Here is a 22,484-nt window from a genome sequence, read left to right as displayed (position 1 = left end):
TGGTGCACCGGGAAGATTAACTTCTCCTCTCCCTATTGCAACCAGCATTGCTTGATTAAGCCTACCAATATTTCCCCTTCTTTGTTGTGCCTGGAAGCTGACAAGGAGATTCTCCAATCTGTTCCTGAGGCCTACCACGAGTTTTTGGACGTTTTCAACAAGAAAGGTGCCGAAACTCTCCCGCCACATAGACCTTACGATTGTCCGATTGAGCTCCTTCCGGGGGCCGAAATCCCTTTCGGAAGGATCTTTCCTCTAACTGAGCTGGAGTTGGGCACCTTGAAGACGTATATTGATGAGAACTTGGAAAGGGGATTCATCCGACCTTCTACCTCCCCCGCGGGAGCCGGAATCTTCTTTGTAGAGAAGAAAGACCACTCTCTGCGCCCCTGTGTTGATTATTGGGAACTGAATAAAATAACTATCAAGAATCGGTACCCTCTACCTCTGGTACCCGAACCATTCCAGAGACTAGGGACGGCGGCGGTATTTACTAAGCTGGATCTTCGCGGGGCCTATAACCTGATTCGTATCCGAAGCGGCGATGAGTGGAAGACTGCCTTTCGCACCCGGTTCGGGCATTTTGAGTACCTGGTCATGCCCTTTGGACTATGCAATGCACCTGCTACATTCCAGCACTTCGTGAATGACATCTTCAGGGACTATCTTGACTTGTTTGTTATAATTTACCTTGATGACATCTTGATCTTTTCCTCTTCTCTGTCCGAGCACCGTGAGCACGTCAAAAAGGTGTTAATCAGATTACGTTGTCATGGCCTTTACGCAAAACCAGAAAAATGTGTGTTTGAGCAGCAGAGTATTCAGTTTCTGGGCTTGATTATCTCTGTGGAAGGCATTCAAATGGACCCACAAAAGGTTTCCTCCATTCTGGATTGGCCTGCCCCCTCTGATAAGAAGGGCGTTCAACGTTTCGTGGGCTTCGCCAACTTTTACCGGAAATTCATCAGCGGGTTCTCTACCATCATCTCCCCCATCACGAAGCTCACGAAGCAGGGCTATCGGTTCCACTGGACTTCCGAAGCCCAGGAGGCTTTTGTGGCCCTCAAGCAGCTGTTCACCTCGGCATCAATCCTGAAGCACCCTGATCCAGCTCTACCCTACATCTTAGAGGTCGACGCTTCTGAAATTGCGGTTGGGGCTGTTCTTTCACAGAGGCAAGGTTCCAAGGCCCTCCTGCATCCGGTGGCATTCTTCTCCCGCAAGCTTTCGGAAGCTGAAAGGAATTATGATGTGGGAGATCGGGAGCTGTTGGCCATCAAATCGGCACTCGAGGAATGGAGGTACCTTCTGGAAGGAGCAGCACACCCCATCCTCATTTTTACGGATCACAAGAATCTCGAGTACCTGAAGGTCGCTAAGAGGCTAAAACCACGTCAGGCCAGGTGGGCACTCTTTTTTACTCGATTTTCTTTTCATATAACCTACAGACCTGGGTCGAAAAATACCAAGCCGGATGCCCTCTCGAGGATGTTTTGCGGAACTTAAGCCTCTTCTCCCCCGGATACTATCCTATCTTCCGGGAATTTCCTTTTACTTCAGGAAAACCTGTTGGACCAGATCAAACGGGCCTCACTCCGTGTCTCTCCTCCTCCTGGTGTCACTCTGCAGGCAAGAGACAATCTTTTGTGGCATCTGGACAAGATCTTTGTACCCCAGGGGGTACGGGTAGCTGTTCTCAGCGCCTGCCATGACCATAAGTTGGCCGGTCATTTCGGGCTAATCAAATCACTTGAACTCCTGCAGCGGACCTTTTGGTGGCCACAACTGGCAAAGGACTGCAAGAATTATGTGGAATCCTGCACGGTCTGCTCGAGAAACAAGGGCAGCAGATCCAAGGTCTGGGGTCTGCTGAAACCTCTGCCTGTCCCTGAAAGACCATGGAGGATGATCTCCATGGATTTTATTGTTGAACTGCCTCTTTCTGAAGACCATTCTACCATCTTCGTAGTTGTGGACAGGCTCTCAAAGATGGCGCACTTCCTTCCCATGAAAGGTACCCCCTCCGCTGCTGAGACTGCTAAGGTATTTGTTAGAGAAATTGTGAGGCTTCATGGGATCCCTGTGGACATTGTCTCTAATCGGGGGGTACAGTTTACTTCAAGGTTCTGGAGGGCGTTATGTGGTTCCCTGGAGATCAACCTTTCCTTTTCCTCTGCTTATCATCCGCAGACTAATGGCCAGACGGAAAGAACAAATCAAACTTTGGAACAGTACTTACGTTGCTTCTCATCTTTCTCTCAAGATGATTGGGTCTCCCTCTTACCTCTCGCTGAGTTTGCCTACAATAATTCTGTCCACTCCACCACCAAACAAACCCCTTTCTTTGCAAATTACGGATTTCACCCCCTGTTTCTAACAAATAATCTCCCGGAATGTTCGGTACCTGCCGTTCAGGAAACTTTGACCTTCTTCAGCAACAACAACAAGCTTCTTCGGGAAACAATGTCCAGAACTCAGGAATATTACAAACGGATCTTTGATAGAAAGAGGAGAGGGGAACTTAGCCTGGAGCCTGGGGATCAAGTTTGGCTGTCAACCCTGAACCTAAAGCTGGCATGTCCCTCCAGGAAACTGGGTCCCAAGTTTATTGGTCCTTTTCCGGTTAAGAGGAAGATCAACAGCGTGGCGTACGAGTTGCAACTACCAGAGTCTTTCCGGGTCCATCCGGTTTTCCATGTGGCTCTTCTTAAACCCGCTGTCCCAGATCCCTTCGTTGGCAGAGACGTTGGTCCACCTGAACCTGTCCTGATCGACGGAGAAGTCGAATTCGAAGTAGAGTCGATTCTGGACTGCAGGAAGAGACGGGGACAGGTCCAGTACCTGGTGAAATGGAAGGGATACGGTCCTGAAGATAACTCTTGGGAGCCGGAAAGTAATATTCATGCTGAAAAGCTGATCCGGGCCTTCAAGAGAGCGCACCCAGCTAAGCTGGCCCAGTTGGGCATCCGGGGGCTGCCCCTTGGGGAGGGGCAATGTCAAGAAGGTCAGCCCAGCCATCGGTCCGCTACTGAAGGTTCGGGCTGCAAAGCCCCTGTTATGAGTGTCTGTCGGCGCACGCGGGTGCGCGCTAACGCAGGTGGGCGCACGCGGGTGCGCGCTAACGCAGGTGGGCGCACGCGGGTGCGCGCTAACGCAGGTGGGCGCACGCGGGTGCACAGATGTCCTGATGGGCGCACGCGGGTGCGCGTTAGTGCTATTGGGCGCACGCGGGTGCGCGCTAACACAGGTGGGCGCATGCGGGTGCGCGCTGGTGTTGCTGGGCGCGCGGGTCCGCGGATCCGCGGGAGCGCGCGCGGGCGTGCGCGTGCATGCGGGAGCGCGCCGTGACGGCTCTTGGCGCCAAAGGGGTTACTTAAGGGGACCTGTTGCCTTGCCTCCTTGCTGTCCGGTCTACAGCGTTCCTGTCGTGACCCCTCTGCTCCTGCTTACTACTTGCTCGTTCCTGTGACCCGGCTTATCCTGACGATCCCTTGTTTGCTGCCTGCCTCCGACCCCGGCTTGTCTGACGATTCTTCTGCCTGCTGATTCGGTACCTACCTGCCTGCCTGTTCCTGACCCGGCTTGTTCACCACTTCGTCCAGTCTGCTGTCCCTCTACGGTGCCAGTCTTCCGGTATCCTGCCATACCTGCTTACGGGTCTGTCGTGAGGAGCCGTACTACAGAACACCTTCCCCGCTGCTCCAGCGTGTGCGTCTTCTGCCGATCTCATCGCCTGCTGGTCGCTGTTCCTGCTGCATCTGCTCCTCTCCAGCACCCGGAGCTTTACACCTGTGTCCTGCTTGGCACTTGTGCCCCTTCCGCGCTCTAGAACCTCTGTATCCTCTACCAGGAGTTCCTGAGCCGGAGGAATACGAGTAGCCGCTCCCAGCATCCGTGGGCTCAACCACCAGGTACGTGACAGGTCCTTATAAGGACTGGTAACTTGGTCTAGGGTGCTACAGTACATAGGGTTGAGTGAGGTACAGTCTGCTATTCCGTAAGGACTAGTATAGGTCCACAATACATAGGGTTGAGGTGCACTACTGCTGACCGCTGCCCTATACTGCAGCAGTCCTTCATCAGTATAGGGACTGACGTACCGTCTGCTAATCAGTCACAACCTACTTGTTCCCCAAAGGTCCTTATAAGGACTGGAAACTTGGTCTAGGGTGCTACAGTACATAGGGTTGAGTGAGGTACAGTCTGCTATTCCATAAGGACTGGTATAGGTCCACAATACATAGGGTTGAGGTGCACTACTGATGACCGCTGCCCTATACTGCAGCAGTCCTTTATCAGTATAGGGACTGAGAGTTTTGTCACAGGGTCATTTAAAAAATGACAGGCAGAGGAAGAGGCAGGCCCTTCCGCAGGGGAGGTAGGGGTAGAGCAGGAGCAACAGGCTTGAGCCAAAGTGGGAAGTTGCAGAAGGTGCGTTCAATTCATTTAAAGGACGCACCAGACTTGGTTGAGTGGCTCACTCAGCCTTACTCTTCTGCACCCTCCTCATCCTCTCGATCTGCACCCTCTTCTTCACTCTCTGCTATGTGCACCCCCAAAGACACTACCACCAACAACACCACCACATACCTTCCGCTTGAGTCACAGGAATTATTTTCCGATCCAAATCAAGACATTTCTGATGTGCAGCCACTCTTGGTATTGGATCAGGAAGAGGAGGTAGCAACAACCGCTACTCAGCAGTCTGACGACAGTACCCAGATCAGCCCAAGGAGGAGGTTGGTCCCCGGTGTTGCTGCCTACTCCGAGATCTCTACTTATAGCAGTGGGGAAGGTGACGTTGATGATGACGTGTCTAGTGATTTCACGTGGGTGCCCACAAGAGAGGAAGAGGAGGGGAGTTCAGAGAGAGATATGGACCAGCAGATAGGGAGGAGAAGCAGGAATAACTTACATTGCACAGGAGGGACAAAGCAGACTGCAAATGTATCAGGAGCGAGTCATCGACCATGTATGGTCACATCTGGCACTCCCAGGACACCAGCACATGGCTCCGCAGTGTGGGCTTTTTTTAACGTGTCCGCTGCTGACAATAGCGTTGCCATCTGCAATCCTTGCAGTCAACGCATTCGTCGCGGTAAGCTCAACACTCACCTAGGGACGACCGCCTTAAGAAGGCACATGAGCAGCCATCACCGAGCCCAGTGGGAGCAACGGAACACACAAAGCCACACTCCAGGCTCTCATCGTCCAGCCTCGTCTTCTACTTCTCCTTCGCCTCTCTCCTCACAATTGTCCTCCACTCCACCTTCCATCACGACAAGCTCACGTTTTTCTGCAAAAAGGCAGGCTTCCGTGGGCCAAATGTTCGAGCGTAAAAAATTATGACGCCGGATAACCCTCTTGCCCAACGGTCGACGGCTGGCTTGTCAGAACTCATAGCCCGCCAACTACTGCCATATAAACTGGTGGACTCGGAGGCCTTTCGCAAATTTGTGGCCCTTAGAACACCACAATGGAAGGTCCCAGGAAGGAAGTATTTCTCACAGAAGGGCATCCCAGAGCTATATGGCCATGTTCAGCGGCAAGTGAATGTATCTCTGGCACACAGTGTCAGTGCCAAGATACATCTGACCACAGACACGTGGTCTAGCAAACACGGGCAGGGAAGGTATATCACTTTTACTGCCCACTGGTTGAACCTTCTGACGGCCGTCAAGCATGTAACCCGTGGCACCCGTGTAGATTTGGTTTTACCGCCACGGATTGCATGCAGGCCTGGCCCTTCTCCTCCTCCTCCTACTCCATCCTCCTCGGCTGACTCCTCCTTTTCCGCTGCTAGCCTCTCTTCCGCTGCGCTGCCCAAGCTCCCCAGAACCTATTCGACATGTCAGGTGAGACGTTGCCATGCCGTGCTGCGTCTGTTGTGCCTGGAAGCCAAGAGCCACACTGGCCCGGCACTCCTTTCAGCTTTGCGTTCACAGGCAGATCAGTGGCTAACACCGCTCAATTTGACAGTTGGTAAAGTGGTGTGTGACAACGGTGCCAATCTGCTTAGCGCATTGAAACAGGGCAAAATCACGCACGTGCCATGCATGGCACACGTCTTAAACTTGGCCGTGCAGCGATTCGTTGTCAAATACCCTGGACATCTTGCGGCAGGCAAGGAAAATCTCAGCCCATTTCAGAAGATCTTACACGGCCATGGCTCGCCTTGCTGACATTCAGCGGCGACACAATCTGCCGGTCAGACATCTTATTTGCGATTGCCCGACGTGATGGAACTCAACCTTCTATATGCTTGATAGGCTGCTCCAGCAGAAACGTGCAGTTAACGTCTACCTGTATGAACTCTGCGGCAGAACAGGTTCTGGGGAGCTGTTTTTTTTTTACCGCGCCAGTGGCTGCTCATGCGCGACGCATGCAGACTTCTGCGCCCATTTGAGGAGATCACCAAACTGGTCAGTCGCAGCCATGTCGCCATCAGTGACATGGTACCTTATGCCTTCTTTATGGAGCGTGCATTGCGTCATGTCATTGATCAAGCTGTGGAGGAGCAGGAGCGGGAAGATGAGGAAGTCGCAGTGCTGGATGAATTCCCAGGGGGGGCTACTCTATCTGAGACAAGTGAACAACAGGAGTCCGAAGAGGAGTCAGAGGAGGATGGTGCCGGGGCGGATGAGGAGGAGCAAGAAGAGCATGCTTTAAACCTTTCTGGGATCCCTGTTGTTGTGTGTGGATGGGGAGAGGAGAATGAAGAGGACGACATTATCCTGGATGATGAGCAGGAGCCAGGCCACCACACCGCTTCCAGTTTAGTGCAAATGCTCCAGTGTTTTAATAGGGACCCCCGTATAAAAAGCATAAGGGTCAAGGACTAGTACTGGGTGGCAACGTACTTAGACCCCCGGTACAAACACAAAATGGCGAAAATGTTACCGCCGTCACAGAGGGCTGGCAGAATGGAGCACTTCCAGGCCTTGCTTCGAGAAATGCTGCATTCTGCTTTTGTGTGTGCTGGCAGAGGAGCAATTCCCACTCCCAGAGAAGGCGTTGCGGGCACCAATCCAACAGCGCCTGCAAGAAGAGGCCGGTTTGAAGATGTGTTGGTGACTTCGGATATGAGGTTATTCTTTCAGTCGACCCATCGACAGGTGTCATCCGGATCCAGCATCAGGGAACGCCTAGACCGTCAGGTGTCCGACTACATCGGGTTAACGGCCGATGTGGATGCTCTGAGGAGTGATGAACCCCTGGACTACTGGGTGGGCAGGCTTGACCTCTGGCCAGAGCTTGCCCAATTTGCAATCGAACTGTTGGCTTGCCCCTCGTCCAGTGTCCTGTCCGAAAGGACGTTCAGCGCAGCAGGGGGGATCGTGACTGATAAGCGTACTCGCCTAGCTCACGACAGTGTTAACTACTTCACATTTCTAATAATGAATGAGGCATGGATCTCGGAGGAATTCAACACATGTGACCAGTAGACCATGTATATGTCTATAACCAAATAAACAATTTTTTTAATCGAGCACACAGACCTTCTTTCTTCATTTGGCTCACTTCCTTGTGCAAAAAAAGTACTATATGCCCGTACCCTCCTCTTTGAAGAGGTTGAGCGGTGTCATATTTCTACTGGGGCTGCTTATTATGAGGGGCTCCCACCATCCCTGTGCTGTGCTGACTTCCTCCTGGGGCTGCTTATTATGAGGGGCTCCCACCATCCCTGTGCTATGCTGACATCCTCCTGGGGCTGTACCTCTGCTGTGCATATTATGAGGGGCTCCCACCATCCCTATGCTATGCTCATTATGAGGGGCTCCCACCATCCCTGTGCTGTGCTGACTTCCTCCTGGGGCTGCTTATTATGAGGGGCTCCCACCATCCCTGTGCTATGCTGACATCCTCCTGGGGCTGCTTATTATGAGGGGCTCCCACCATCCCTGTGCTATGCTGACATCCTCCTGGGGCTGTACCTCTGCTTTGCATATTATGAGGGGCTCCCACCATACCTGTGCTATGCTCATTATGAGGGGCTCCCACCATCCCTGTGCTATGCTGACTTCCTACTGGGGCTGCTTACGGTGCGGGTATCAGTGCTATATATCACGGTGCTGGTGTGAGTGCTTTATGTCACGCTGTTGATGTCAGTGCTCTCTATCATGGTGCTGCTGTCAGTGCTGTATGTCACGGTGCTGGTGTTAGTGCTTTATGTCACGCTGCTGATGTCAGTGCTCTCTATCACGGTGCTGGTGTCAGATCACTCTATCACGGTGCAGGTGTCATTGCTGTATGTCACGCTGCTGATGTCAGTGCTCTCTATCACGGTGCTGTATGTGACGGTGCTGGTGTTAGTGCTTTATGTCACGCTGCTGATGTCAGTGATCTCTATCACGGTGCTGGTGTCAGATGACTTTATCACGGTGCAGGTGTCATTGATGTATGTCACGCTGCTGGTGATCATCTCCTGTACCCTCTTCTTTGCCTACCCTGACCTTCCCTCTCCTCCATTGCCTTCATGCGCTCCACAGTCCTGAATTGTCACAACAATTTCCCATATAAAAAAAGAATGCTTGTAGTTGTCGATCCCAGATTCACCTCATACATGTGTTATATCATTGGCCATTAGGGATGAGCTTCGTGTTCGACTCGAACATTGATTGTTCGTCCGTTCGGCGAAATCCGAACATTTTGGTCCGTTCGCGCCAAATTCGCGTGGCGCTCACGGCCCACAATGCACTGCGATGGCGCAGTGCATTGCTGGCTCATGATTGGCCAAGCATGCACTGTGACCCCGCATGCTTGGCCAATCACAGCGCCAGCAGCGAGGAGAGCCATGATTGGCCACAGGCAGGATGCCCGTGGCCAATCATAGCTCAGGCTGTGTAGTGCACGCCCCACACTATATAAGGCCGCCATCGCGGCGGCCTCGTGTAGTGTGTTGGCGTCTGAAGCAGAGGGTGTTCTGTGTACCTTTAACACAGTACACACCGATCGTTTTCGGCCGATTTTCTATCTTGCTGTTGTGTAGTGGTTATTGTCTGTGTGCCCTGACCGCAGTATACACCACTATGTTCACCTCACCTATATAGCTAGTGATCTATCTTTAATAATAGAGCTTGCAGTCAGTAGTGTTAGTGCGTGCTGTCTGCGTGCTCTGTACCCAGTACATACCGCTATTTCCACCTACATAGCTGTTCTCTATTTGAGCCCACTTGCCATCTGCAGGAGTTATTGGAAGTTGTGTGTGCCTCCAGCACAGCACAGTATACATCTGTATATACCCCTTTATCTCTGGTGTTCTCTGGTTATTGTCTGTGTGCCCTGACCGCAGTATACACCGCTATATTCACCTCACCTATATAGCTAGTGATCTATCTTTAATAATAGAGCTGGCATTCAGTAGTGTTAGGAGATAGTGCGTGCTGTCTGTGTGCTCTGTACCCAGTAGATACCGCTATTTCCACCTACATAGCTGTTCTCTATTTGAGCCCACTTGCCATCTGCAGGAGTTATTGGAAGTTGAGTGTGCCTCCAGCACAGCACAGTATACATCTGTATATACCCCTTTATCTCTGGTGTTCTATAATAAAGGCATCTGCAGGAGTTAGTGGGTGTTGTGTGCCTCCAGCACAATATAAACTACCCAACTGCTGTTTTACCCAACTCCCTTCAGGCCATTACCATGTCTGGAAGGCCAGCAAGGAGAGGCAGACAGGCGCGAGCCGATAAAAGAGGGCAAGCAGGCTCTGTGTCTAGAGAGAACAGTGCTGGTCGTGGACGCGGTGCATTGTCATCAGCACGTGGCCATGGGACATGCTTGTCCTTTTCGGCAGCTGGACATGTTGAACCGCAACATGCCAACGACTTGGTAGAGTGGATGACCAAGCCCTCTTCATCCTCCTCATCCTCTCTCACCCAGTCTGAGGGTAGTAGCAAAGCAGCTGCCAACGCATCGTCTTCCCTCCTCTCAATGTCATCATCAGTGACTCCTTCCCTAGACCCACCACGTCCTCCTGGGGAGTCTCCTGAACTCTTTGAGCACAGTGTTGGGTACATGCTCCAGGAGGATGCCCAGTGTTTTGTGGGCTCTGATGATGACACTCAGCTAGAGGAAGGCAGTAGCGTGAGCGCAGAGAGAGGGGATGCTCAAGAAGGACAGCAATTTGGCAGTCATGTTCCACAAGCTGCAGCATACTGCCAGGTTTGCTACAGCGATGAAGAGGGAGGGGATGATGAGGGCACTGACTCCACGTGGGTGCCTGGAAGGAGGGAGGAGGAGGAGGAGGAGGAGGAGGAGGAGGAGGCACATGTCCAACGAGGCAGGATGCCCTCCGGGGGCCAGCTTAGGGGCAGCACACCGACTGAATCACACCGCAGAGCTCCGCCTGTGCAGAGCGCTGCCTCTGCGCGTTATTCTAAAAGTTCTTTGGTGTGGGCCTTTTTTGAGACGAGTGCATCAGATCGCACCGCTGCTATTTGCAACATATGTCTCAAGCGTATCTCACATGGCCAAAACATCAGCCGCTTGGGCACCACATGCTTGACCAGACATATGTTGACCTGCCATGCAGCTCGTTGGCAAGCGTACCTCAAAGACCCACACCAAAGAACAAAGCGGACCTCTCCTTGCTCCTCATCAGCTGGCATCTCCAACCCCACTAGACCTTCAGTCCTCTCTGAAACCTGCTCTGAGAGGAATGAAGGTGTAGAATTAGGTGTGTCACAGCCAAGTGCTTCCGGGAACTCTGCTAGCGGTACACCCACGTCCGATTATAGCAGGCAAATGTCCCTGCCCCAGCTGCTGGACCGGCGGAAGAAGTTCACTCCCAGCCATCCACATGCCCAGCGGTTGAATGCTAGCTTGGCTAAATTGCTAGCACTTCAACTGCTGCCTTTTCAGTTGGTAGACTCGGCCCCCTTCCGTGAGTTTGTACAATGTGCGGTTCCTCAGTGGCAGGTCCCCAAACGCCACTTTTTCTCACGGAAGGCGATTCCGGCTCTCTACCGGCATGTGGAAGGCAATGTCCTTGCCTCGCTGGACAGAGCGGTCAGCGGTAAGGTGCATATTACCGCTGACTCATGGTCCAGCAGGCATGGACAGGGACGTTACCTGTCTTTCACGGCCCATTGGGTCACTCTTCTGGCAGCTGGGAAGGATGCAGGACAAGGTGCAGTAGTGTTGGAGGTTGTTCCGCCACCACGCCTCCAAAATGCTACTACTGGTTGTGACACACCTCTCTCCTCCACCCCCTCCTCTTCTTCTTCCTCCATGGCCTCTTCCAGTGCTCTGTCCTCAGAACCAGCGGTGCTCCGTAGGCGTTCCAGGGGCTACGCAAGTACGCAGGCAAAACGATGCCATGCCGTGCTTGCGCTGGTTTGTTTGGGGGACAGGAGCCACACTGGGGCGGATGTTTTGTCAGCTCTGCAGGGGCAGGCCGAGAGGTGGTTGACGCCACGCCAGCTTAAGCCAGGAATGGTGGTTTGCGACAATGGCACCAACCTCCTCTTCGCCCTCCGACAGGGACAACTGACCCATGTGCCCTATGTAGCTCACGTCCTTAACCTGGTGGTGCAGCGGTTCTTGGGCAGGTACCCCGGCTTACAGGATGTCCTGAAGCAGGCCAGGAAAGTCTGTGTGCATTTCCGCCAATCATTTAATGCCTGTGCTCGGCTGGCTGAGCTCCAAAAGGAGTTGAACCTGCCCAAGAACCGCCTTATATGTGACATACCCACCAGATGGAACTCAACATTGGCCATGCTGCAGCGGCTGCACACGCAGCAGAGGGCCATCAATGAGTACCTGTGCGACTACGGCACCAGGACAGGGTCAGGGGAGCTCGGTTTTTTCTCACCACGCCAGTGGGGCATGATCAGGGATGCATGCACTGTCCTGTCACCGTTTGAGGAGGCCACAAGGATGGTGAGCAGTGACAGTGCATGCATCAGTGACACTGTACCTCTTGTCCACCTCTTGGAGCATACGCTGCGTGGAATAATGGACAGGGCACTTGAGGCAGAACAGAGGCAGGAAGAGGAGGACTTCCTTGCCTCTCAAGGCCCCCTTTATCCAGACAGTGTTCCTGCTGTGCCACCCATCACACAGGAAGAGGATGAGGAGGAGGAAGAGGAGGAGGAGGATGATTGTGTCAGCATGGAGGTGGAGGCTGGCACTCAGCAGCAGCAGCAGCAGCAGCAGCAGTCTTGTAGGGATGATTTACAGTCCTAAGAAACACGTGGACTTGTACGTGGCTGGGAGGAGGTAGCTGCGGATCATGTTGTCCTTAGTGACCCAGAGGACTCCGGACCGAATGCCTCAGCTAACCTACGCTGCATGGCCTCCCTGATCCTGCAAAGCCTGCGGAAGGATCCTCGTATTCTTCGGATCAAGGAGAGGGACCATTACTGGCTGGCCACTCTCCTTGATCCACGGTACAAGGGTAAGGTTGCCGACCTTATCTTGCCATCGCAGAGGGAGCAGAGGATGAGACATCTCCGGGAGGCCTTGCAGAAAGGTCTGTGCAACGCGTTCCCAGAGACTGGGAGGTTACAAACTCCTCGTCCTGGACAACGTGTTGCTGAGGCATCGGTCAGAAGGAGCGGTGGAGAAGGTGGCCGTCTGACTGATGCTTTCAGACAATTTTTTAGTCCGCAGCCCCAAGGTATGATCGGTTCCAGCACCCATCGCCAGCGTCTGATTTACATGGTGCAGGAATACCTAGGGGCAAGGTCAGACTTGGACACCTTTCCCACTGAAAATCCTCTGGCTTACTGGGTCTTGAGGATGGATCACTGGCCAGAGCTTGCACAGTATGCAATTGAGCTACTGGCCTGTCCTGCATCCAGCGTTCTTTCGGAACGCACCTTCAGTGCTGCTGGTGGCTTTGTTACCGATCACAGGGTGCGCCTGTCCACCGAATCAGTTGATCGACTGACCTTCATCAAGATGAATCAGTCTTGGATCACCCACAGCTACCAAGCACCTGAAGCTGATGTAACCGAATAATTTTTTTTGAAATACCACATCCCTTCAAGACTGCCTATGCTGATGCTGAGTGACTGTCCTGTTATGTTGATTGTCTATCCTCTTCCTCCTCCACTGATATGTTGGAAGAACATTTCTGGTTCTGGTTGATGCCATCAGCCCAATTTTTCTGCCCCTGTTTAACAGGGGCGTTTAAGTACAATTTTTGATGCAATGCTTTGCAGCAGGGCTAATTCCTGCAATCAAACAAGAGTATATGGGAGAGGTTGCAGTGTGGTGGCACCAGCACCAGTGCCTAAGGCCCAATTTTTCTGCCCCTGTTTAACAGGGGCGTTTAATTACAATTTTTGATGCAATGCTTTGCAGCAGGGCTAATTCCTGCATTAAAACTAGAGTATATGGCAGAGGTTGCAGTGTGGTGGCACCAGCACCAGTGCCTAAGGCCCAATTTTTCTGCCCCTGTTTAACAGGGACATGTAATTACAATTCTTGATATAATATTTCACAGGAGGGCCCCTTCCTGTGCCCACCCAGAGTAACGGTGAGGACTTATAGTGTTGTGGCACCAGCACCACAACCACCAAAGGTCAATTTTTCTACCACTGTTCAACAATGGCATGTAATTACAATTCTTAATATAATCGTTCACAGCAGGGCGCTCCAGCACCCACCAAGAGTCACTTTGAGGGCTTACAATGTTGTGGCAAAACCAACACCTTGTTCCGCCATTTCTGCAGAGCATATAGGGCAGGCCCCCACTTTCAAACATCCAATTTACAAACATCTCCTACTTGCAAACGGAAGGAGATAACAGCAAGTGAGATGAAAAAAGATGGACGACAAAACAAATTATACAGGGGTGATAACCCTTCCCTATGTTTTCCAAAAAGCTTAAAAATAGTTTTTTTGACTGGAGCTACACTTTAAAAATGTACCAGTTGAAAATTACAAACAGATTCAACTTAACACAACAAACCTACACAGTCCCTGTCTTGTTTGCACCGCCTGTATACTGCTGTTCTGAGTATATAGGGCCTGGGGGCCACACGCATTTCCTTTTTTTAATATGGGTACGGGGTTCCCCTTAATATGCGTACAAGACCTAAAGGGGCTGGTAATGGGCAGGGAGGGCTACCCATGCCATTTTTCTCAATGATTTTCAACCATATTGCAGGAACCAGATATAACATTAAAACCGCAAGCAATTTTAAATGGTGTTATTTCCGTTTAATGTAATTTTGTGCAGGGACTGTTCTAAACACGGGAAACACGTGGCACTTCACAGGCATACTACAGACACCCCCCAGGCACCATATTTAAAGGAATATTTCACTTTTTTTTCACTTTAATCGTCATTAAAATCAGTGCTCCCGCCAAAACGGCCATTTTTAAAAAAATTTTAGGCATTGACCCATGTCCCCTGGGGCAGGAGCCAGGTCCCCAAACCCTTTTTAGGACAGTATCTTGCATATTAGCCGTTAAAATTAGCACTTTTCATTTCGAACGTTCGAGTCCCATAGACTTCAATGGGGTTCTAACGTTCGTTCGAATTTGGGGTCCGTTCGAAAGTTCTGGTGCGAACCGAACAGGGGGGTGTTCGGCTCATCCCTATTGGCCATGTGGTGGGACTATGTTTGCACAGCTATTAATTAGTTTGTGGCTGCAAATTTGACCTGTAGGTTTGCAAAGTTTGCCTCCCATTGAAGTCAATGGGGCCCGCCGCGAACGTTACGGTTCGCAAATGATCGGCCGCGTTCGCGGTCCGCGTTCGCGAAACATCCCGTCGGAAGTTCGTCCATCAATAATGGCCACCTCAGGCAGTCCGGCGCCCCCATAGTAATACATTATAAAGTGGAACCTTGGATTACAATCATAATCCATTCCAGGAGAATGCTTGTAATCCAAAGTACTCGAGAAGTCAATGGAAACGAAGATAATTAGTTCCGCATTGATTTCTATTGCACATAATACCGCATGTGGCCAGAGGTGGGGGGGGGGGGCACGCCAGAGAGCCTCGGAAATACTCTATGACAGCTCGGCTGAACTCAGAAACACTCGGGAATGGAGTATTTATGAGTATCTCCGAGTGATTCAGAGTATTTCCAAACGGCTCTGAACCGTTCCTAGTGTTACCGGTGCCCCCGTGCCCCTGGCCAAATGCGCTACTGCACACCACATTAGCTTGCATTCTGCTCTTTTTGCAAGACAACACTCGCAAACCGAGTCAGGATTTTTTTTAAAAGTTGCTCGTCTTTCCACTGTATATAGGAAGCCAAAAGTCGATTAGTGACTAGCTCCTTCTAGATAGCTTGAAAGCAAAGTTCCCCAAGGAACTAATAAAGACATGCACACTGACACTTAAATTGGTTGTAAACCCTTACAACCACTTTTGACTACAGGTAAGCCTATAATAAGGCTTACCTGTAGGTACCGTGGATATCTCATCCTCCTGTTGGAACACAATAGCACAGAAGCAGAGATTGCTTTACTAACATAGTTAGTACAGCGGCTCCTCCTGAGCTGTCAGTTTTTTTTTCATTCAGCCCTGGGTTGAACAAAAAAATGAGTAGTGTTTACCAGACTTTAGTCTAGGTTCACACTGTAGCAGGTCCGTGTGGGCACGTTTGGAAAAATTTATATGCAGAGCTGATCAGTGTATTCGGACAGTGTAGGAGCTAGAATACAATAGCACAGTGGGAGGCTCAGTTGTGTGGATGGGGGAATCCATTTCAGCCTCTGCATGTTCAAAAACAAATCAATCCATGTCTGAGCAGTCTTAAGCCTCACACTAATATTTTTATTTATTTTTTTAACCGACAGCTCCAGTTGAAGTCCCTGTACTAAAAGTCCAATGTTAGTACACTGATCTCCCCCGTTGAGCTTCTGTGGGACCGGCTGACATACACACGGTCCGACTGTCGGCTGTTTATTGAGCCAGCCAATGTCGCCCAACATTTGTCCCATGTGTACTACTAGGCAAGTGTCCATGTGCTGTTGACAAATGTCTTCCCTGCCAAATCTGCATCTTTATTATCATCTAGTTCATTAAACACCCTGACACATTGTCTAAAGCTGTGTATACACACTATTAGCTTTTTTTTTTTTTTTCAACCAGCAGGCTGAAGGGAAAAAAAAAATCTAAGGGCGGGCATACATGGATTGAAATTTGGCCAGTTCAGCAGGGACCAGATGGATTTTGATCCATATTTGGGCAGACTGGTTTAAAAAGAAAGTAAACCCTGATGGGTGTTACTTCATCTTTCATTCCCTGCAAAAGGTAAAGCATAATGGACTACTATGCATTGCATAGTAGTCCATTATGTGTCACTTACCTGACACAGGAGCCAGCGAAGTCACCGCTGTCCCCTGTAGTCCGGCGCATCCATCTTCCCGGTGGGTCTCGCTGCTCCGCCGCTGTCATTCGGCGAAGCTGCGATGATGTCACTCCCGCGCATGCGCACGGGAGCCGCCACGCGCGGCATATCGCCGTTGACGGCGGCGCGCTCAGTGCGCCTTAAAGGAGATGTCCAGCCTGAACTTGTTTGGCTGGGCTTTTCCTGTAGGTCAAAGGAGTGATTTTCGTTTTTGCACTCCTGTGATCTATTTTCAGCAGAGAGCAGTCTGAAGTCTGCTCTCCGCTGACGTCACACAGATCAGTCCATCACGACAATGAGAGTCTGGATCCGCCAGGTGCCTGGACTGATAGCTGTCTCAGCCTCTTAGCGAGCCGTTCCCCACCCTCCCACAGCTCAGCGCTCCAGTGAGCGTGGAGGAGCAGAGAGGAGAGCTTCTGATTGAATGTCAGCAGCTCTCTGCTCAGGGATTTGTGAGAACTGAGCCATCAGCGGTGTTCAATTGCTCGGTTCTCAGTGAAGAGGCAAGGGGGACAGATGCAGCATCCACCTAGGTAAGTATGGATCTGCAAAAAAAACATAATTCTCTTTTAACAGATTCCTGAATACACTGATTGGTCCTGCAGCCATTAGCTGCAGACCACTGATCAAAGGAGGTTTTCCAGCAGGGCCATTAAGCAGCAGCCAGTTTTAAGCGGCTCCTGCCAAACAGGGAGGACCACACACAGATCAAAGTTTGCACAGTTTAGCATTTTGATCTGGGCGTACCCAGGTTAAGGAAGCTTTGCTTAAAGTGATTGTAAAGTCTCGTTTTTTTTTTTTTTCTATAAAAATAACAAACATGTTATACTTACCTGTTCTGTGCTGTGGATTTGCACAGAGCAGCCCAGATCCTCCCCTTCTTGGGTCCCTCTTCGGCTCTCCTGGCCCCTCCCTCCTGTCAAGCAGCTTGCTATGGGGGTCACCCGAGCCGAGCTGCAGCCTTGTGTGTCCATTCAGACCTGGAGCCATGGTTCAGCCCTGCCCCTTTCCTGATTGATTAACTGAGTTTCATTGACAGCAGTGGGAGCCAATGGTGCCGCTGCTGTGACTCAGCCAATCAGGAGGGAGAGTTACGGATGGCCTTGACCCTCGTGGACATCGCTGGAGAGAGATGGGGCTCAGGTAAGTATTAGGGGAGCTGCTGCACACGGAAGGCTTTTTATCTTAATGCATAGAATACATTAATATAAAAAAAAACCTTCTGACTACAACTCCTTTAACTAGGATGTTGTCTGGGTTTGTATTGTAAAAACATGGTGGTGAGGCCAATTTCTAGTTCTAGAGCAACATTTATAATCAGCACTTCAGAAATCACCCTTGAGCAGCCAGTGTGCCCATTAATTGTTGTGATCCAAACCAGCATGGAACAATCCAAGAGTCTGTATTCCTTGTGATCGTGATGACCAATCACACTAATCACAAATATAAACAGTAATACTGATGCACACTGCAACCATTACATATGTTTTGGTGTGCTGCATATGCTTCTACTAGCTCTGCCTCCTGCTCTGCTTGGGAAGGGGATGGGGGCAGGGGCGGACTGACCATTCGGGCACTGCCTGAGGGGCCCTATGCCACTAAGGGGCCCCATCAGGGTTGCCTGCCAGATTTAAAAATACAGAGATTATAGCTGCCCTGCCTCTCCAGTACCTTTTCAGTTTGTGTATGTGTATTCTGTGTGTGTATATTGTGTGTCTGTGTGTGTATACTGTATGTGTGTGTGTGTGTATACTGTGTTGCCTCATAATCTATTGCCTGGGGGCCCCATAATCTCCTATTGCCCGGGGGCCCCATGAATTGTCAGTTCGCCCCTGGGTGGGGGGGTGTCACAGTTTGGCATCTTTGCCCTGGGCACTGAATGACCTTGTTCCGCCATTGTCAGTGTGCTGCACCTTGGCATTCTTCTTTTGTGCTTTCCATTGAAATAAAAAATAAATAAAAAAAAAAGTGAAAAATCACACCTGCGCACTATGATTCCTCCCACCGGCTCCTATATTACTAAAGAATATATTAGCTGGTGAAATGAACCACACTTCATGGCTGGGGATCTACAGCAGAGTTTTAAAACATTGGCACCCAAACAGGTTCAAAGCTCACATAGTATTTACTCCTGTAAACCGTGTTTCTGAGGTTGACCATGAACTATTGAAACTCCAAATATTGAGAAATAATTAACTTTTTTGGGCTATAAATACTAAGCATGTGTTAAATATGTTGAACTTTGTACCTTGTATATCCAATCTGATCTCCTTCTCCTCCCTCTTTGGGGTGTACAGTATGGAGCACTTATAGATCCCTCCGTCCATTATAGTGATGTTTGATATAGACAGATCAGCGATTCCATCCTCCGCCCGGCCTGTATAGGACATACGAGGATCTGTTGCTATCACTTTTGTGTTCTGAACACTTAATATTTTTTTTGCCTGAAAGTACCAGGTTATGGCAAGAAATGGTTTATTGATAGGAGGGTTACTGATTGTGAATGAGCAGGAAATGTTCACATCTTCCCCCATCATAGCTCGATGGGATGAAGGAGCAGTCAGCTGCAGAGCGTGACCTGTGGAATAATAAACATTGGAATTACGTTAATAGCTTTTTGCACTTGAATGGCAAAGAAAAGTCACGAGTGATTCCAGAAAGAGGGAATGACATCTGATAAATCCTTATGGGTTTACACAGCTACTGTGTCTAACATTAAAGTGATTGTAAGGGCCGGTTCACACAGCAGGCGAGGCGAGGCGACTCCGACTTGCCTGGCCGCGACCTGCCTCAGCGGCGACTTGCAAATGACTTCTGTATAGAAGTCAATGCAAGTCGCCCCAAGGTCGCCCAAAAGTAGTACAGGAACCTTTTTTCTGAGTCGGAGCGACTCGAGTCGCTCCTCTCAGAACGGTTCCGTAGTACAGAACGGGGGGCGACTTGCGAGAGCGAGGCGAGGCGAGTCGTGTCGCCTCGCATCGCCCGCTGTGTGAACCAGCTCTTAGGGTTTGTTGTTTTGTTTTTTTTAAATAACAAACATGTCATACTTACCTACATTGTGCAGCTCGTTTTGCACAGAGTAGCCCCAAACCTCGTCTTCTGTGCCCCCCCCCACCCGGCGGCTCCTCCTCGCATCGTATAACCCCGTAGGAGAAGCGATCTCCTGAGGAGGCTATCTTGCGGGCTCGCTCCCAAGTCCCGCATTTGCATCCATAGACACAAATGTAGGACTCGGCCCCGCTCCCCGGCGCTCGCGTCATTGGATTTGATTGACAGCAGCGGAAGCCAATGGCTGCGCTTCTATCAATCTGTCCAATGAAGAGCCGGGACCTTGCGGAGAGAGGGAGAGCGCGTCTCCGCCAACAGAAATACGGGGCTCAGGTAAGTAAAACGAGAAGGCTGGGGTCGGTCTCTGCCAGGATGCATTAAGGTGAAAAAACACGAGGGTTTACAACCCCTTTAAAGTTTATATAAACCCTAATTTTACGACATTAGATGTACTGTGTATAACAAACCATTGCAATGGGTTTTTTTTTTTCATCCTTTTTGCATCTCCGTGCTGTTGATCTCCTCCAGGCTCTTTCAGCCACTTCCTGTCTACACCTACTGCACCTACACATCAATGCTCAGGACTGGCTTCCTAACAGTGATAGCAGCAAACCAAGCCTGGACAATGTGTCAGCACGGGCACTTAAAGTTTCATTCTGAAGTCCACATGACTGGGTGACAAGGAGCACACTTAGGAGATAGTTGTCACTCCATACTAGAAAGTGCCTGAGCAACCTATATGGCAGGATCAGGATTTAGTGACGCTAAACCATATTCTTATTTTCCAAAAATAATCCATGCACATCCACTACCTAATGCCCTGTAAACTATATCAAAACATTGTTTCTTACTGTGTTTTCCTGCCTCCTTGTAAAGTCCTCTATGAGCTCCCAAACCTCTCCTTTTCCCTCCCAGGTCATGTATACTGCTCTATGCACACCACACATCCCATAGTCCATCTCAAGAGTGAGTAAGAGAGGTGGTTACGTTCCTATATACAGTGGAACCATAGAGAAGGATAACTGCAAGTGAGATATTGATTTGATTAGACATTTTTAAAACCTAGATTATTCAAAATGTTAAAGTGGTTGTAAATCGCAGGAAAAAAAAACAAAAAAAAAAACTGCAAGACAATGCCATAATGTGCTAGTATGCAATGTATACTAGCACATTATGAAATACTTACCTTAGAATGAAGCCCTCCCAGCAGTGCCCGATCACCACTGAGAGGGCTGACATGTTCCCCTGGCATTTCTTCCGGGTTTGTGGGCTCCAGCGATGTGAGTGGCCGGTATGCCAGACCTTCAGAGCGCATGCGCCGATGACGTCAGAGGCTGCATGCAGGGTTAAAATCTCCTAAATGGTGCACGTTTAGGAGATATTCATTTTACCTACAGGTAAGCCTTATTATATGCTTATCTGTAGGTAAAAATAACAAAGCGGGGTTTACATCCACTTTAACATGCTGAAAATTTCAGTTTTACAGCTTCAGTCCATCCCCGATATTACCGCACTATTTTCTTTTTACAGAGACTCATATTTATTGTTACATTATTTTATGAGACACGTTATGTGATTACACACAATTTTTTTCCTGATATGTGGACAGCTTCCTGTGTGATCAGCTCGCTCTGTTGCAGGTTAGGAAGGAAACTTAACCACCCGTGTCCTCTAACTACTACAATCACTAAAACAAAACCCTCACAGTCTTCTTACTGCCCCCCCCCCCCCCCCCCCCGACTGCATAACTGGCAGAATATTTTTAGTATAATTACCTGTTTGTTGAAGACAAAGAAGAAGAAGTAGAAATCGGACAAGCAGCATGTTTACAGATGAATCATCGGAACAAAAATACTTTCACTTTCCATTTGATGCCATGTCCGTGACTATAGGGTTCATCAACGTACAGTCCTTGAACTTATAATAAAAACACGACACACTGCGTGCACATGGGTTTTAACGGCCACAGCAGGCCTTTTATTTAACAAAATAATACATAACAAAACAAAACAATTTTAACACCAGGAGGGGGTCTTTGCGTGTTCTTAAATCACATTTTTGATTATTACCGACCATGTCCTCAGTCGTGCCCCATCCGGCTCGAAGATGTTGCGACTTCCACATTTTGCTTTATCCCCCAGGGGGTCTAGATCCTGGGAGAACCACCAACAACCAATCAGGTGGGAGCGCCATACCCTAGATGGGCCCCCAATTCTTCTACAGTCTGGTTAATCCTTGAACCCCCCCTTGAATCCTTGACCTGCAAGCTAATGCAACATATTACTTTTTTTTTTTTTTTTTTAACGTGAAACATCAGGATTGTCCCCCACCCAGACTACCCCTTAAAATCTGAATACAGGGCAGGAGGGAGGGAACTCTTCAATCAACAGATTGCACAAAACCCCCTTGTGGCTCCACCCTGACCATCTGACCTCTAATACAATGATCAGGTAAACTACCCCCCTACCCCACTAACTACTTATTTATTTAACCCTTCTCAGACCTGTTCCTCCTTTAGTCATGCTGACCCTGCATCTATTTTCTCTTCTACGGGTTTCACTTTCCTTTTTTTTGTCCTGTTTTTCAACCTATTTGTCTGAAAATATGCAAGAGCATAATATATGTGCAACTGTTTATCAAATCTATATTTGCAGTTAAATACACTCAATTTAAAGAGGGATTCCACCGAAATTTTTTTATTAAAAGCCAGCAGCTACAAATACTACAGCTGCTGACTTTTAATAAATGAACACTTACCTTTCCTGGAGTCCAGCGATGTCGGCAGCCGAGGTCGAGCAATTGCTTGGCTCTCGGCTGCTGCCGGCGCCATTCTCGGTGAGGGAATCAGGAAGTGAAGCATTGCGGCTTCACTTCCCAGTTCCCTACTGCGCATGCACGAGCCACGCAGCGCAATGGAAATGGTCCGCGCTGTCTCTGGGACCGTGTGTGTCCCAGCAGACAGCATCCCGGGACAGGAAGAGGCATAGACCCCCATCTGTGTCTATGCCTGAAAGTGGGTGCAAATACCTGATTTAGACAGGTACCTGCACCCCCCCTCCCCGCTGAAAGGTGCCAACTGTGGCACCGGAGGGGGGAGGGTTCCAATGAGTGGAAGTTCC

General features: G+C 49.9%; 1 protein-coding gene across 9 annotated transcripts in view; it reads right to left on the bottom strand.

The window, feature by feature from the left end:
- LOC143923729 (uncharacterized) overlaps nt 1-21,243 on the bottom strand; it is a 179,262-nt gene extending 158,019 nt beyond the window's left edge. For all 9 annotated transcript variants that reach the window (XM_077447542.1, XM_077447547.1, XM_077447548.1 and 6 more), the window contains exons 1-2: nt 21,141-21,243; nt 18,566-18,895 (exon numbers count right to left, since the gene is read on the bottom strand). In XM_077447542.1, coding sequence (XP_077303668.1) covers nt 18,566-18,895; nt 21,141-21,189 — 379 coding nt within the window. In that variant the 5' untranslated portion in view covers nt 21,190-21,243. The remainder of the gene's footprint in view (nt 1-18,565; nt 18,896-21,140) is intronic.
- Nucleotides 21,244-22,484: the final 1,241 nt, after the last annotated feature.

Source organism: Lithobates pipiens, unplaced genomic scaffold (genome assembly GCF_037356315.1).
Source record: "Lithobates pipiens isolate NorthernLeopardFrog02 unplaced genomic scaffold, aLitPip1_a1.2 Scaffold_22, whole genome shotgun sequence".
Lineage (NCBI taxonomy): Eukaryota > Metazoa > Chordata > Amphibia > Anura > Ranidae > Lithobates > Lithobates pipiens.
Note: the sequence above shows the minus strand (reverse complement) of the source record. Positions and strands in the feature narration are given on the sequence as shown.